Source organism: Anguilla rostrata, chromosome 1 (genome assembly GCF_018555375.3).
Source record: "Anguilla rostrata isolate EN2019 chromosome 1, ASM1855537v3, whole genome shotgun sequence".
In the NCBI taxonomy this organism is placed as follows: Eukaryota; Metazoa; Chordata; class Actinopteri; order Anguilliformes; family Anguillidae; genus Anguilla; species Anguilla rostrata.
This window is the reverse complement of record NC_057933.1, coordinates 68,730,394-68,744,541: the sequence shown is the minus strand read 5'-3', so window position 1 is coordinate 68,744,541 and position 14,148 is coordinate 68,730,394. Positions and strand designations below refer to the sequence as shown.

General features: G+C 43.4%; 1 protein-coding gene across 5 annotated transcripts; it reads right to left on the bottom strand.

Annotated features, from left to right (window-relative positions):
- Positions 1-7,308: 7,308 nt before the first annotated feature.
- Positions 7,309-14,117, bottom strand: LOC135264350 (zinc finger BED domain-containing protein 4-like). Of its 5 annotated transcripts, none has more exons than XM_064353204.1 (5): positions 12,800-14,117; positions 9,986-10,968; positions 8,505-8,601; positions 8,205-8,377; positions 7,309-7,825 (listed from the first exon to the last, which is right to left on the bottom strand). In XM_064353204.1, exons 1-2 carry the CDS (start codon positions 13,019-13,021, stop codon positions 9,994-9,996), a joined length of 1,197 nt encoding a protein of 398 aa, XP_064209274.1. In that variant the 5' UTR covers positions 13,022-14,117; the 3' UTR covers positions 7,309-7,825; positions 8,205-8,377; positions 8,505-8,601; positions 9,986-9,993. The 5 variants fall into 5 exon arrangements, with proteins under 5 accessions (XP_064209274.1, XP_064209275.1, XP_064209276.1 ...); XM_064353205.1 differs by having other exon boundaries at positions 8,505-8,540; XM_064353206.1 differs by having other exon boundaries at positions 8,205-8,372; positions 8,505-8,540.
- Between the last annotated feature and the right edge of the window lie 31 nt (positions 14,118-14,148).

Here is a 14,148-nt window from a genome sequence, read left to right as displayed (position 1 = left end):
CACTGATATTTAATGTGTATTTCCCTGCTGCTTTATCATGTGTTGATTCTCACTATTAGAGGGAGAAGAAAACCCATGTGTTGTAATGTCATGCCATTGGATCAAATGTATAGGACCAGATTAGAACACTACTGCTCTGAATGATGATGCTGTGCCCCCCTTCTCAGCAGAACGACTAGTATCCATAATGCAGACACCCCCACCTTTCCCTGTGTCCCTGTATAACAGGGGTGGGAAGTACATTTCTGGAGGACTAGTGTGTATGCAAGTTCTATTTCCACCAGTTACTCAATTAGCTGATTAGCTGTACATACACAAATACTGGGTCACTCCTAGATTATATCACAGTAAAATGCTTTATATAGACACACAAGGACAGTCTTTACATTAATTGATCAAATTACCAAGAAATGTATCTGAAATAATCCCTGCGATAGATTGGCAGCCTGTCCAGGGTGTAATCCTGCCTCTCACCCAATGCACGCTGGGATAGGCTCCAGCACCCCCCGTGACCCTGCCCAGGATAGGCGGGTATAGATAATGGATGAATGGATGGATGTAGCTGAAATATAATGTCAATGTAAAGTTAAATAATTCAAAAAAGTTGGTGGGAAATCCAGAAACAGACATGGCGGGCATGTTCCCCATTCCATCTATAGACAAGTACCTTAATAACAGAGTGCAGCATTCAGTTTGAGAATCAGCAAGGACTGACTTTCCAGGAAGTCCACATATTACATGGAACAAAATTTGAATTTACTGGGATATTCCCTGAAAGCAATATATAGCTGAGCCAGTGGTGGTAATATAGTTCAATCTGTCAAAAATCTTGCAGCCTCAATCTGTGTATACTAAGCATTATGCGTTACAATATTTCTGTGCTAAAATGAAGTATAAACTGAATGAATGAGACAAGTTGTATATCTGAGAGTCACTACATGGAAATGATTTACCCTGTTTTATTGTTTGTACTGTGAATATTACATCTGTTAAGAGAACTATTTTTTCCTGCACATTTAAGACATAATGTCAATGGTCGTGCTTGGAGTCCATGTTTACTTTGTAACTTTGCAGTTTTTTCTAAAAAAATCTTGTGAAACATTGATTTAAAGCACATTAAAGTATACATTGTGTGACCTGAGTGTATACATTTTCAGCCATTCGAATAGATCTTCATTTGCCCCTTGGGGGAATTTGTCCTGCACATACAAAAGGTAGGCAATAAAAACAATAGTGCAATCACGAGACATATCAGTACCAACACTGCAATCACAAGAGATAGCAGCTGAAACGCATAGTGCAGTGGTAACCAACCCTGTTCCTGAGGATCTACTGTCCTATAGGCTTTCACTCCAACCCAAACAAAGCAAACCTCATTCAACAACTAGAGATCTCATTGAGCTGATAATTATTATTAGATGTGGCAAATTAGGGTTGAAATGAAAACCTACAAGACCTCCAGGAACAGGGTTGGTTACCACTGACATAGCGTGTTCTTGCTGGCAAAAATCCACGGAGCTTAAAGACATACCAGGTTACGTAATATTTAATCTTCATTTCAAAGAAATTAATGCATCCAAACAATGTTCTTTGGGCTGTTACCTGCTACCGTCAAAAAATAAAGACCAATACACACTTCAAAAGGGTACTGGGAACCTCATTGTACACAAACATAAATCACACGTTGAACAGTTTCAGTGGTGGAGAGTGCATAATAATTACCCATTGAATTCTTGGAAGAATGCGATCCACTTCTGGCGTTCCTCATTGAGTAAACAAGGTGGCTGTGGCGTCAAGCCAAAAACAGGCCCAACAGGTTTCTAACTTCTACCTGTCGGAGGGCAAAAATTCGACGCCGTGGGCAAGATTCAGCTCGCTTCCACCGGGGGCGCCGTGATCGCGAAGCAAGAAGTCTCCCCGAGTCATGAGTGGCGAAGCTGTTGACAGGGTTCTCGCGGGAGATACCAGCGCCGCACAGCACTTGTGACAGGACTGAAGTAGACGTGACCAAGGCTAGTACGTGTAGGCAGGGGAGGGATTAGGGGTGGCAGGAATGGCAGCTACGCAAGGACGAAGGAAACATGGTACTTGCTTTCTCCGGATCAAAGAACACTGTCCGTTCCGAAAACTAAGGAAGAACAAATGCTACGGTAAGAAACTCATCAACACGTTTAGAATTAAATAATTAACGCCACATTAAACAGTACTTTACTTAATTGATTCCCTGCGAAATCATTGAAGCATTTCCAGGAAGTTGATATCTCTTCGGCCAGTGCCTATAAATATTAAATTTAGTTTCGCAGTACCTGAGAAGGAACTTCTATTAAAATAGAAACTGTATATCATTGGGGAACTGTATTGTATAAGGCGCAACATCAGATTCATACGTGCTACTTCTAGACTGTCATTAGCGTTCTCCGTCGAATGTTTGTCGGTTTATTTACCAGCTTCACTATAGACATTTGCACATACTGGATCATGTTCTGAAAGAGTGCTTTGAACAAGAGATTTGGAAAAGGGTGCAGATATAAATGTCCCTAAAAGCATTTCTATATCAGGCAATGGCTTCATAGTTTCAAGTAGTATGTGCCGTGTCCAGCCTGTGTAGGCTACAGTCGCTTGGTTGCAAATCAAATGCTCTAGACAACAGTCAGCAGAAGCAGAAGTAAGCTTGCCGATAAAACGCATCATGTTCCTTCTTTGTACGGTAAGTTTGAGGAAGTTTGGGGGTTTTTTTTTTAAGCGAAAGCATTCAGGAACATCCAAAATAATTCAGTGGAAGCACGCCGTACAACCTCAGTGGGTCAGCAAGTTAACTTGACCAGAATTTCTTCGCTTGTTTTGCCGCATTCTTAGCACATTTATAAACACTTTAAAATAATTACAAAATCACCGCGGATTCGAGTAGTCAAAGTTGTAGTAAGGATGTTTATATGCTTCCTAACCCCACTAGCCTTCAGGAAGTTCACTGATGGTCTAAATATTCAACAAATTAATAGTTATTTAGTTAAAGCTGTAAGCTTATTAAAAGCTGTATTGGTTTTCATTTTCCCCCCCAATGTGTAGATATTGAAGATGTTCCAGTTAAAAACATTGGGGACCACTGGGCCAACTTCAGTGATCACCCCACCCTGGCTCTGCCACAGGTAGACAGTAGAATTTCTGTCGTCTGCTTGGAGCCCTGCTCCCAAGGGGTTTTCCATCAGTCTACTTGCTGCCTCGACCGATCACAGGAACAGCGTAAGTAACTTTGTCATGCATACAAATAAACAAAATCCCCATACTTGGACTGTTCTCTTCCTTAACCACAAAAGTGAAGACATCATTGACATTTTTGTGAATGGTGCTTGATGTCACTCAAATGCCATCCACGCCCACGAATGTAGGAAGGTCTGTGCACTCCTCTAGATCAGATTGATTGTCCGTGATCCCATGACTATTTCACAATACTTTGAGCCACACAGCTTTAAACAACTGACAGCCAGTAGGTAAATGTTAAGTAGCCAGTTTTCAGTTATGCTGCAGTAACTTATTGAACCTTGCCAAAGATTTGTTTTCTCTGTGCTGCAGTATGGAGAGTAATAGTGTGGATTTCACTGCAGTGTGGAGCGCTCTGTTGGGCTGTTTGCTGATTTGAACGATTTGTTGTTGTAATATTTCCTCCAGCTTCCGTAAACACCTGCATTTAAACGTGTCACTTTTTCTCACAGGGATAGAGAATGATGGACATCTAAGTGATATGGTTCAGCCTGTGCGTGTAGCAAAGCCACTTGTCAGCCAGCTTATTTTTCCCCACCCTCACATTTTGCTCATTGTTTTGCTTTCCCTTTGTTGTCCATACTTCACAGCCATGGACACAGACAATGAGAGACCCGCTGTATCCCAAGCAGGCCCCTCAGATGCCCCCTGTGCTTCATCCTCTCCTGCCCCCAGCCCCTCAGCCCCTGTCCCCGTCTCCCAGCACCTACAGAACCAGACCTTTAACTCTGACAGCAGTATGGGTGAGTCACGTGATCCGCTGTGTAGAGTGTGCTACATTTTCCTGTGTCCAATTCAAGTAATTAGAATGTAGCTCTTCCCATTCCACAGCTCAACAGTCATTTATAGATGCCTTGAGATTATGTTGTGGAATACCACCCTGTAAACCACAGAATTGCTGTCATTTTCACCCAGTTCATTTTTTAAAAATTTGACCTCAGATATAATTAAAAAATTTATTTGACATCTCCAATCCCACCTGAATTTGGAATGTTCAATTTGCATACTATGTACAAGCACTTTCAAACACAGACCCTGCTGGTAGCTCGGGAGAGTGAAGACAATCTCCGGGGTTCTCCTCTAAAACACGTGAAAAACTCCTCTTTTCACAGCCGCACGTGCAGAGCAGGGGCGGAGGAGACCCATTCATACACACGTGTGTGCGTGTGCAGTGAGGAAGCCACTGGCGCCCAGGCGGCCAGCAGGAGTCCTTTGAGCAATGCTGCATCCCTACCGCCTGTGTCCCGCGTACATCGCTGAGCGATGCAGAGCCAATTATGTGCCGCCGTGGGGCTGCCAGCCGCAGTCGGCGCTGGAGCGGGTCGGATTCGATCCGAGACCCTGGTGCTCGCTCATACGCCGCGAGTGGCACTTTTACTGAGTGAGCTACCCAGCAGCCTGATGCTAAATATTCTTAGTAAGTCCAGGTCAGTCTGTGCTCCCTCTACTGTGAACAAGGCAGCAAACAAATTGCAGGGAAAAGAAATGTACTGGAGAGTGGGAGAAAGTCAGGTGAAGAGGGAAGGAAAAGAGATGAGGTGGATCAGGAGTAGTAGCCTGGAGCCTGTTAGCTTCAAGATTACTTCAAACTAGAGTGAAAGCGATTTTTCTGAAGCAGCTAAAAATGAATTGGGTGAAATCAGCACCAGTTCTGTGGCACCCCAGGGTATTCCTCAAAATAATCTCAGAGGATTATCTACTAATTAGGACCGAGTTGTTCATCTGATGTGGCTGCTTTTTTTCAGAGCTGGACAATGGCGTTGACCCTGAGACAGGAGAGAGAGCCCAAGGCTGAGTCTCCAGGATCACCACAAATGGAAGACTGAAGGCAAATCGTGGTTGGTGTACATGTGCGATACTGTCTTTCTGGGAATTTAACCATTTGTATATTTTTTTTGCACATTTGCGATGCTGTCTTGCTGGGAATTTATCTAGTTGTATATATTTTGTCTTTTTAAAAGTGAAGGTATCCATAATTTGCTTGTTTGTTTGGGTTCATGAATAGGCTGCCTATTACGTAGCAAATTGAATAATAGTTTAACTGGTAAGTGTGTGGATTTCTCAGAATCGGGTGGTTTTTGTCACGGTCTTAATGATTACCCCCGTCCAATACAACACTGTAAGGCTCACGTGAATGGAGCTCAGACATCTTATAAATTGTGAAAGTCTTCAATGAATGATCAATTCATCTGTTCCTCATTCATTCCCTGTGCTTCTTATAAGTAAACTAGGCCTTGGCAGCTGGAATGGCAGCAGGGAAAATTGAGTTTTATTTCATTGAAACTGAAGAGGGGGCTACTGAGTGAAGGCTCTGGTGAAGCACTTGTGTGGAGAGCAAGGTTTCCTTCAGCCATAGTTAGTCTTGGCTGCCTGTTTTCATGAAAACACACTCCTGTGTAAGCAGTTTGAGGAATTTTGTACGTATTTTATGTAGTAATGAATTGTTGTGAGCCTCAAACCATCATTTATTGGACAAAAAAACATACCGAGTATGTCACTGTTGCCGCCTGTGGAGGTGAGCAGGCTGAAAATGTGTGGATATATGACCTTGGGTTTAAAAAAAAACAGGTTTGTTAAGGTGGAACACGTGTGCTGTGCAGTAAGAAAGTGGGGTGAGTTCATATTGCACAGTCAGCTAAATTTGGGTCCAGTGTGAATTCTGCAGCCTGGACTGAATTTTGACCTTGCCAGTTGTGAATTTTGGGCAAAAAATTTAATAAACAATAAAATAGAAAGGCTGGCATATCCAGTAAATGATTCAGTCAGAAAAATTGTTTACAGAAAAAAGTAGAAGAAAATATGCTTTGGTGCGAAGCCAGAATGACTGCAGTAATAGAGCATCCTGGGATATGTAGTTGTAATAAGCATGATCTCAGATTGCAGGTTATTGGAGTTCCATTGCCTGCAAAACTTAAAAATTTTTTACCACACTTTTCCAGATCTCAGGTTCTGCATTTCACCACACTTTAGGCTCATTGCAAGTTTTTTTGACACTGCCTCTTGCACCATATGCCATTGCTTATTGAATTTGCTGTGTACATTTTTTAACCCCCAATGGATGGACATCAGTTATATTGGTAATATCAACCATTTATTTTTCAAGTCAGATTTCCTTGATGCCTTAATTATGTAAGCAGCAAAGGAAGTTCAAATGTAGAAATTATGGCGCGGCAGTGATGCAGTGCAATTAGATAAGCCACTGTTTCTCACTCCCCAGTAAAAAGGGTGACCTGCAAAGTATGCACTGGAGTATACTTCACACGCAAGTGCTGCAGACAAACTACAGGCACCCCAGTGAAACTTATCCAAGAATTTTAGGTGAAACTTTCCCCTTAAATCAGTCCCTTTGCCCCTCAATATATTTGTCCCTTACTCATGTGCACAGCCTCACTCAGCCCAACTCCCAGATACCATTTTTTTTTGTTTTCTTGTGGCCACTTGTGTACTGTAGTACAAACTGGACCCATTTTGCAAGTATATATCCTCAAACCAACTGTCAATCTCCATTTACACCTTGGCCTTTTTTGACCTCGCTCTCATGCTCTGTCCTTAACATTTTGTGACAAATTGTGACAGTATTGTATTTTTCGGTTACTGTCCTTGGCAGCTGAATTTGAAACAATGTTGTAAATGCATTACTTAAAGCTAAAGACAAAATACATTCACTTTTACATTCAGTGGAGTACTCTGTGAAAATAACTCCCCTGTGAAAATGAGCACTGACAGAAAAGGAAAGGCTCAACAGAAGAGGCTGTAATTTTGTGTGAAAGTAAAATTGTGTGTGGTGGTGTATCTGTAACTAGATCAGTTCTTGTACAGAAGGAAATGTGGTGTTGAATTAGAACAGGGTTGTTTATTACTGGATTTATGGTTTGTTTGTCAATTAAGGCAATAAAAATGCCATTCACAATAAACTTGAGCACGTCAAAGTCTTTTCCTCTGTATTGCATATATGCAAGGCACACCTGCCAGGATACCTTTCACCCTTTCTTTAAACCTGCAAGAACTGTAAAATGTCACATTTTAAAATAATCCCATAAAGTCAAAATATACTTATACAAAATTGATTTAATGATAAAAAAAAAAACTAATTTACAACTCAACGTCAGGAAGGACTGACATATATAAAAAGCAGTTATCACAGTGAATACTGCAATTCTCTCATTCTTATTGTCCCTCCTTCAGCCCCAATGCCTTCTTTTCACCTCCATTCATTACAATTTTATATTACATCACTGCCATTTAACAGATGCTGTCATCAAGAGTGAGTTACACAACTTCACTATTTTTTAAATCTTCTTTTACAGTGTCTATTTATACAGCTGGATATATACTGACGCAATTCAGGTACCTTGCTCAAGGGTACAACGGCAGTACGCCTACGTAGGAATCCAAGTTCGAACCTGAACCTTTTTGGTTGCCGGCCCAGTTTCTATCCCCTTTGTACTACATTGCTGCCCATCCCTAATCCTCCCCTTTTGTGTCTCTTTACACTGCACCCGGACTTCCATCTGACTGCTCCGCTCCCTTCTGTTTGTGTTCCGATACGCAGGAGCAAGATAGCCGCCTGTAAGTGAAGAAATGCGGAGGGGATCAATGTGTCTACTTCAGTGGATCACCTTACAATAACACAAGCACCGAACAGTCCTCCATCTCCCAGTTCTAGTTTGCCACATCAAGCCAACAGAATCCAGACACAAACACGACCTGAGAAAATATATTTTACAAGCTGGAATTAAGACTTATTTTTAAACTTCTTTTCTTCACTCACTGGGTCTTGGGTACGGATTTTAAAATAAACTCTAAAATCCAGCCAGTTTTAATTGTCACGAATGTCATCTCCATCCCCATGGATGCGATTTAAGGAAAACAACAGCATGGGTTCCCTACCGAACTAGAGAGGCGTATATGCCAGAGCAGAGCAGTTGCTGGGATGGGAAACTCACCTCTCCTGCTGGCTAGTATGCCTGGGTCTTCAGCGCCGGTGGTACCCAGATACCAAAATATGGCATATGTTTAGTATCTCTCCCCATTCACCCCTCAGGGAGGCACTGCCCTCCTGGGTCTGCATTGTATGCACAGTGTGGAGTGTGAGAGCATCGGCTAGTGTGCGGCTGCACTGCACAGTGGAGCAGAGAAAGAGAAACGAGATGAGAAACTCAAAGACCAACGAGGACGAAACGTGAGGACCAAACACGAGAACCCACGAACAGGTTTGCAGATTACAGCAGGGATCTCAAACTCACATTCTGGAGGGCTGTAGTGTCTGCTGGAGTCGAAAGCTGATTTGATGGGAGAGAAGAGCACAGACAAAGGAGACGATCACTCACAGATGATCACTCACTGCTGATGACATCTCCATGGCCTCGCCCCCAGAGTGGGAGTGGGGTCCAGCAGCACAGAGAGAGAGAAAGGGAGAGGAGGGAGAGAGGGAGATGGAGAGAGAGAAATCAAGCAACATACCATGAGATGTTCACCACCAGACAGGGTATAGGACCATCAGAGGACATAGAAACCATTGTACAAGAGGTACAAACTACAGGCTCACTCATTTTTGGTTCACAAAATCTGAACATTAGAAATAAAAAGTGTGATGTAATGTGATGTTCCTCGCTTCAACAGGTAATGGAGTCCTTCCATAAAACACTGCGCTTGGCATGTTTCACATTTTCAACCATGCACTAAAACCTCTGTTCCTGAATTACATTGTATTATGAAGGAAACGTGTGGTACATTTTTTCAGTTGTGTACTTGAACAAAATTATTTTACCGATATCTATCACTTTACATGTTTTAAAGGCATACTATGCAGGATTTTTACCTTGAAAATATTAAATATTAAAAAACCATGCCAAGGCATGTCTGTAATGCAGACGATCCCTGTCTTTGCATACTTTCACAAAATTTGTGCACCTTTACCTGCACTTGTCATTTTAAAATGTGTTTGGGATGGTGAGGTGGGTGAGGCTACAGTGCCTGTTGTTCGGGATCATGAGCGTTTGTTGCTAGCTAGCTAGTCACTGTAATGGCCCAGATACAGCGAAGCAAAAAGACACGCGGACAGGACGTGTTCAAGTACAAGAATTAACCTTCAAACTGCTTTTCCTCCGTGGCGTCAGCTGAAGTTCACCAAGGGGACAAAAATCAACAGGGAGTTGGCTTGTTTTCTGTTGGACCTGTAAGTAATGTTACACCTAGCTATCCAGCTTGGGTTGCCAGACGTCAGGTTTTATACTGAAATGTCCAGTTTGTGGACCCAATCGGACAATGTAATGTTTTTATTATTCGCCGCTAGTTCTTAATACATTTTTGTGTCTGTGACTTGGTCGGTACTCAGGAGCAAGCGGGCGGGGTTAAAGGCTGAGGAAGACGCTTCTTTGACTATAAACACAGGACCACAGTAAGGCTAAAAAATCTTGCATTGTATGCCTTTAAATATGCTTTATATTTCAGTAAAACATTAGGGGATTCATACACAAAAACACTATTGTTTAAAAAAGAAATTATTAACAGCATTACTGGTTGGCCAAGGGAAACTTGTAAACAGGGGGAAACTTCATCAGGCTAACACATACACTCCTGGCAAAAAAAGGGACCAAGCCCAAAAAGGCAAAATATTAACACTTAAGGAGTGTAATTAGGCCCTTCCCATCGACATAAAATCACATCATCATCAATCACGCAATGCAATGTGAACAAACAGTGATGGACGAGCCCGTCGGCTTACATTAACACTTATGCCAAATTTCTGTCCAAAAAGACCAGCATGTTGACCTTATCCGGTGTGAGCTGCGCACGGGACGAAATGACCACGTTCCCTGCCGGACTGAAAAGTCGCTCCGGGGCCGTGCTTGTCGCGCAAATGCACAGATACCTGCGTGCGAGTTGTGACAACGTTGGGTATCGATGTTCATTGAGCTGCCACCACTGCAGTGGATCAGAATCCCCCTCTATCACGGGCTCCAATAAATACGCTCCAATCTCTGCTTTCGCCAGTTCATCCACACTTAAAACAGCAGCTGTAGTCCTTTTCCCCAGCAGACTTCCCAGAGTCCTCATCTTTTTTGCAGGGGGCTGCTCCGCTGATGTGTCCTCGCCCCCCGCTTCTATCCTGTGCTCCTCCTTCACCCTGATGCCCGCTTGTCGCTCACTCCTGTTCTCCTCCTTCACCGCGACGGCTGCTTGTCCCTCTCTCGTGTCCTCCTCCTGCTCCTCCTCCTCCTCCTCCTTCACCCTGACGGCCACTTGTCTCCCTCTCCGAAGCGCGGCGATCTCTCCCGCGATCACTTGCCTCAGTTCATCTGACGCTTCAAAGGTGCCGCCGTAGCGGGGATCCACGCAGGTGCACTTACGCAGCAGAAGACGCGCGGCCTCGTCGGCGTATTTCCCGTCCAGCTTGCGCACGATCGCCGCCTTAATTTCGGCTGTCAGCGCGACGTCGTCGTCCGACGGGGCCATTACGTCCTCTCGTATCAGGCTCAGCATGGGGATCACAGAGGAGCTGGTGACGTGGGTCTCTCCTGAGAGGACGCTTGTGAACTCCGCCACCGGTTTCAGTGCCTCGTTCACAGCTGCAAGCATGTCAGTGTCCTGCCGCCTCAACGTAAGAGAGGCTTTAGGGTCGTCCGCTAAAACATTTTGTATGGCCTGCTTCTGTTCAATTATTCTAGCGACCATCTCTTGCTTGCTTCCCCAGCCAGTAGCACAGTCCTGTCAAACATGGACACAAGAGAAGAAAATAAAATTTTTGTGTTTATGTGCTATGCTCTCAATAAAAAGCTGTTAAATTACCGAGTAGCCTACTAGCCTACCACAGCTATAATTAAATGATAGGGCTTGGTATTTTAGACCGTAAAATACCAAGATATTCTGGGATGATCGCTAAAAGTAGAGACCATCTCCAGACATGGTTCCAATAGGATTTTTGCAGCCTTCAAAAAAACAAAGATAAATGCAATTTTTTTAAACTGGAGGCTCACAGCATATTCATTCCTGCCTCAAGTTTTTTTCAGTTATTCCGAAATTGTTTTGAACAAGAACAATGTTCTTTTTGAGTCGGAACTATTTTCCTCAATCTAAGCACTACCGCCCAACCAGTTGCAAACTAGCCAAACGACTTAAGAGTTTTAGTCTAGCCAACTACAAGACAGCGAATGGGTCGCAACTACCAAGTGAATTTCTCAACACCGGTCAAGATTCAAGGGCAATCAAACTAAAGTGGCTGATGGCAGGGTATAATATAAATAGGCCACATTCCAGAATATTGGTGAAACGGCCCATTGTTTCGCTTTTCCCCCTCAATGAAGTGTCTCGCGTACAAAGTTTACTCCTTTTTGGAGGGTAAAAATGACTGTACTATTACTGACACTGAACACATCACAAACACAGCTTGGCTAGGTAAATATGACTTTTAGTTAATAAGATAACATGTTAAGCAAGAAAGGAATATGTATCAAGGACGTGATCAGGATAGCATGAAAATGTCTCTGAAGGGGATCGTGGTGCCCAGAAAAGCAGTCATTTCCTGCTGGGAGTTGTCAGGGGTAAAAATCATCTGTAGCAGGTCACAGTTTCACGGAAGTATCCAGGTGTCCTGTGCCTCCTGGAAAACAGTACTCTGCCATTGGGGAGACGTAGTAGTTCTAATAGCCCTGACTATGCAGATGGACAGTTTCCACCACCATGCCTCTCTGCTTTCCAGGGTTACACGCCAAAATTGTTCTTCCAAGGAGCACGTGTTCCAAAGTTGAAAAATATAGGAGCACATTAATGCATCCCAAATAGTAGATTTGCTCCTAAATTATTTGTTCCACACATCCATTTTCAGGAGCAAATGCTCCTAAAATGGTAGCACTGTAGAAACCCGCTTTCGGCGTTCATCAAAACCAAATGTAACCTCGTCTGACATGCAATCGCCGTGGTGGGAATTCATCGTGCTACAAACTAAATGTTTTAGCAAAAAATGTAAAAAAATAAATAAAAAGAAATAAAAAAGCTAATGGTACGGTAGCTAACCAGGTTACTTCAGCTGGACGCTAACAGGCTGCAAGCTAGCGACAGATGAGCAGATCAGTAAACAAACGAGAACCACGCCCCCCACAGCTCTAAGCGATGTAGTCAGGATTAGAGCCGGAAGAATGCAACTGACCAAGCCCGTAACTTTTGATACAATGTTGTGTGTTTGCGACCAATTTTTTCAGTAGGACGTAGCTAGTAAGACATGTATGACTGACATTATAGTGAGCTTCCCGTTTTCGAAAAATGCATTTATCATGGATCCTAATGCTGCCCCAATGTATTCCTTTTGAATGGAGGATGGATGCAGCAAGAGAGTAACACCAAACTCAAACTGAAGCGATAAGCGAAATTATAGCCTCTATTCTTCGCGATCATCCCAGAATATGCGAAAATACGGCCTAGGGTCAATAACACCGAACCCATCCTTTAACGAAGTAAAATAACGCAAGCGTAAATACAATATTGTAAACAGAATGCATCATATTTGCATCACGTACGTTCGATTGACGACAATCGCACTTACTGTGATTAGGCTGTGTTGTGGAAGTCCCAGCTCTGCCTGTGCTTTTATCAGCGCACGCTTTCGCCGCCAGCTGTGCGAGAACGCACCGGCGATAGAGCGGCAAAGACCGAACAGCCTATCTGTCCTCCGTTTCTGGGCCTGGATAGATAGATTAACAGCGAGGTCCACGTTGCGCCCGAAACAAGTGACCAATGGCCAGCCAAGGTCTTTTGCTGCAGCCATTAGGTTGGGTGCGTTGTCAATTGTTATCCCCGAGATTCTGCTGTCTTCCAGCCCCCATTCACAAACTGCCTCGCGCAACCAAGCGCAAATATTGCTGGCGGTGTGATCTGATGGAAAAAAACACGTCTCCAGGCACTAAGTTTGAAGCTTCCAGTCACGTGTGATAAAATGAACAGTGAGGGACATGTAGGTGGTCATGCCAACAGACGACCACATATCGGTGGTGAGAGCATAGTATTCCGCATGTGACAACAAGCAAAGCACATCCTGACGAATCTGGTCGTATAACTCAGGAATTGCTTTGTCGGCAAAGAAATTTCTACAAGGCGGCTCATAATGTGGATTAAAAGTTTTCAGTAAATCTCTGAATGCCGGTTTTTCCACAGTTCGGAAAGGTAGCATTTCCTTAACGAGGAATCTTGTAACCGCGCTTGTGCACAAATTCCATCTGTGACTGTCTTTGTCGCACTTGCTACTCCTAGTAAATGGGCCGGTGGTTTGTGTGACTGCTGTAGTTCGCGGAAACCTCGGCTGGTCAGCAGATACCGGTAGTCTTGAGGCATTGAGAGGGTGGTTGTTTTTAAGGTGAGTTCGGAGATTTGAAGTGTTCCCGCCTTTTGCTGCAACGCTCTTCATGCACAGTTTGCAGATGGGAGTATCAGTGTCAAGTGGGTCACCATTCTCATCTCCAACGAATCCAAAGCACTGCCAAATGGATGAGTTCGCACCTTTCTTTGAGACTAAACTTTCGGAATCAGCGTTCGCCATTTTTCTGGCTACTATGACCTCACGTGACGCATTTGCGATTGATGCATGCATACAATTGATTGAATCAGACCTGTATTGTGTTTTTAAATCTGTGGCAAATATGCTAAACCAGTAAAAGTACACCGAGAAAAAATACCAAGGTATACGGTATGATCGGTAGCCAATACAATCATGCCTAGTTCAATCCGGAGCTGCTGCTGCTTCTGATTTCTTGTTTATTGCAGTCTATGGTTTATTGGCGGACTTTAAACCAACGGAAAGGTGTATACCGCCACCTACTGCACTGGAGTGTGAAATCTCGCATCTTATTTCTAAGGTTGTATTAAATCAAATAAATAAAATGAAACATCTTTAAAAAT

Coding starts and splice junctions, on each gene's coding strand:
- LOC135264350 (XM_064353202.1), bottom strand. CDS start 13,021: ATGGCTGCAGCAAAAGACCTTGGCTGGCCATTGGTCACTTGTTTCGGG. Junction 10,969..12,799: donor CACAACACAGCCTAATCACA/GTAAGTGCGATT, acceptor CATGTTTGACAG/GACTGTGCTACTGGCTGGGG.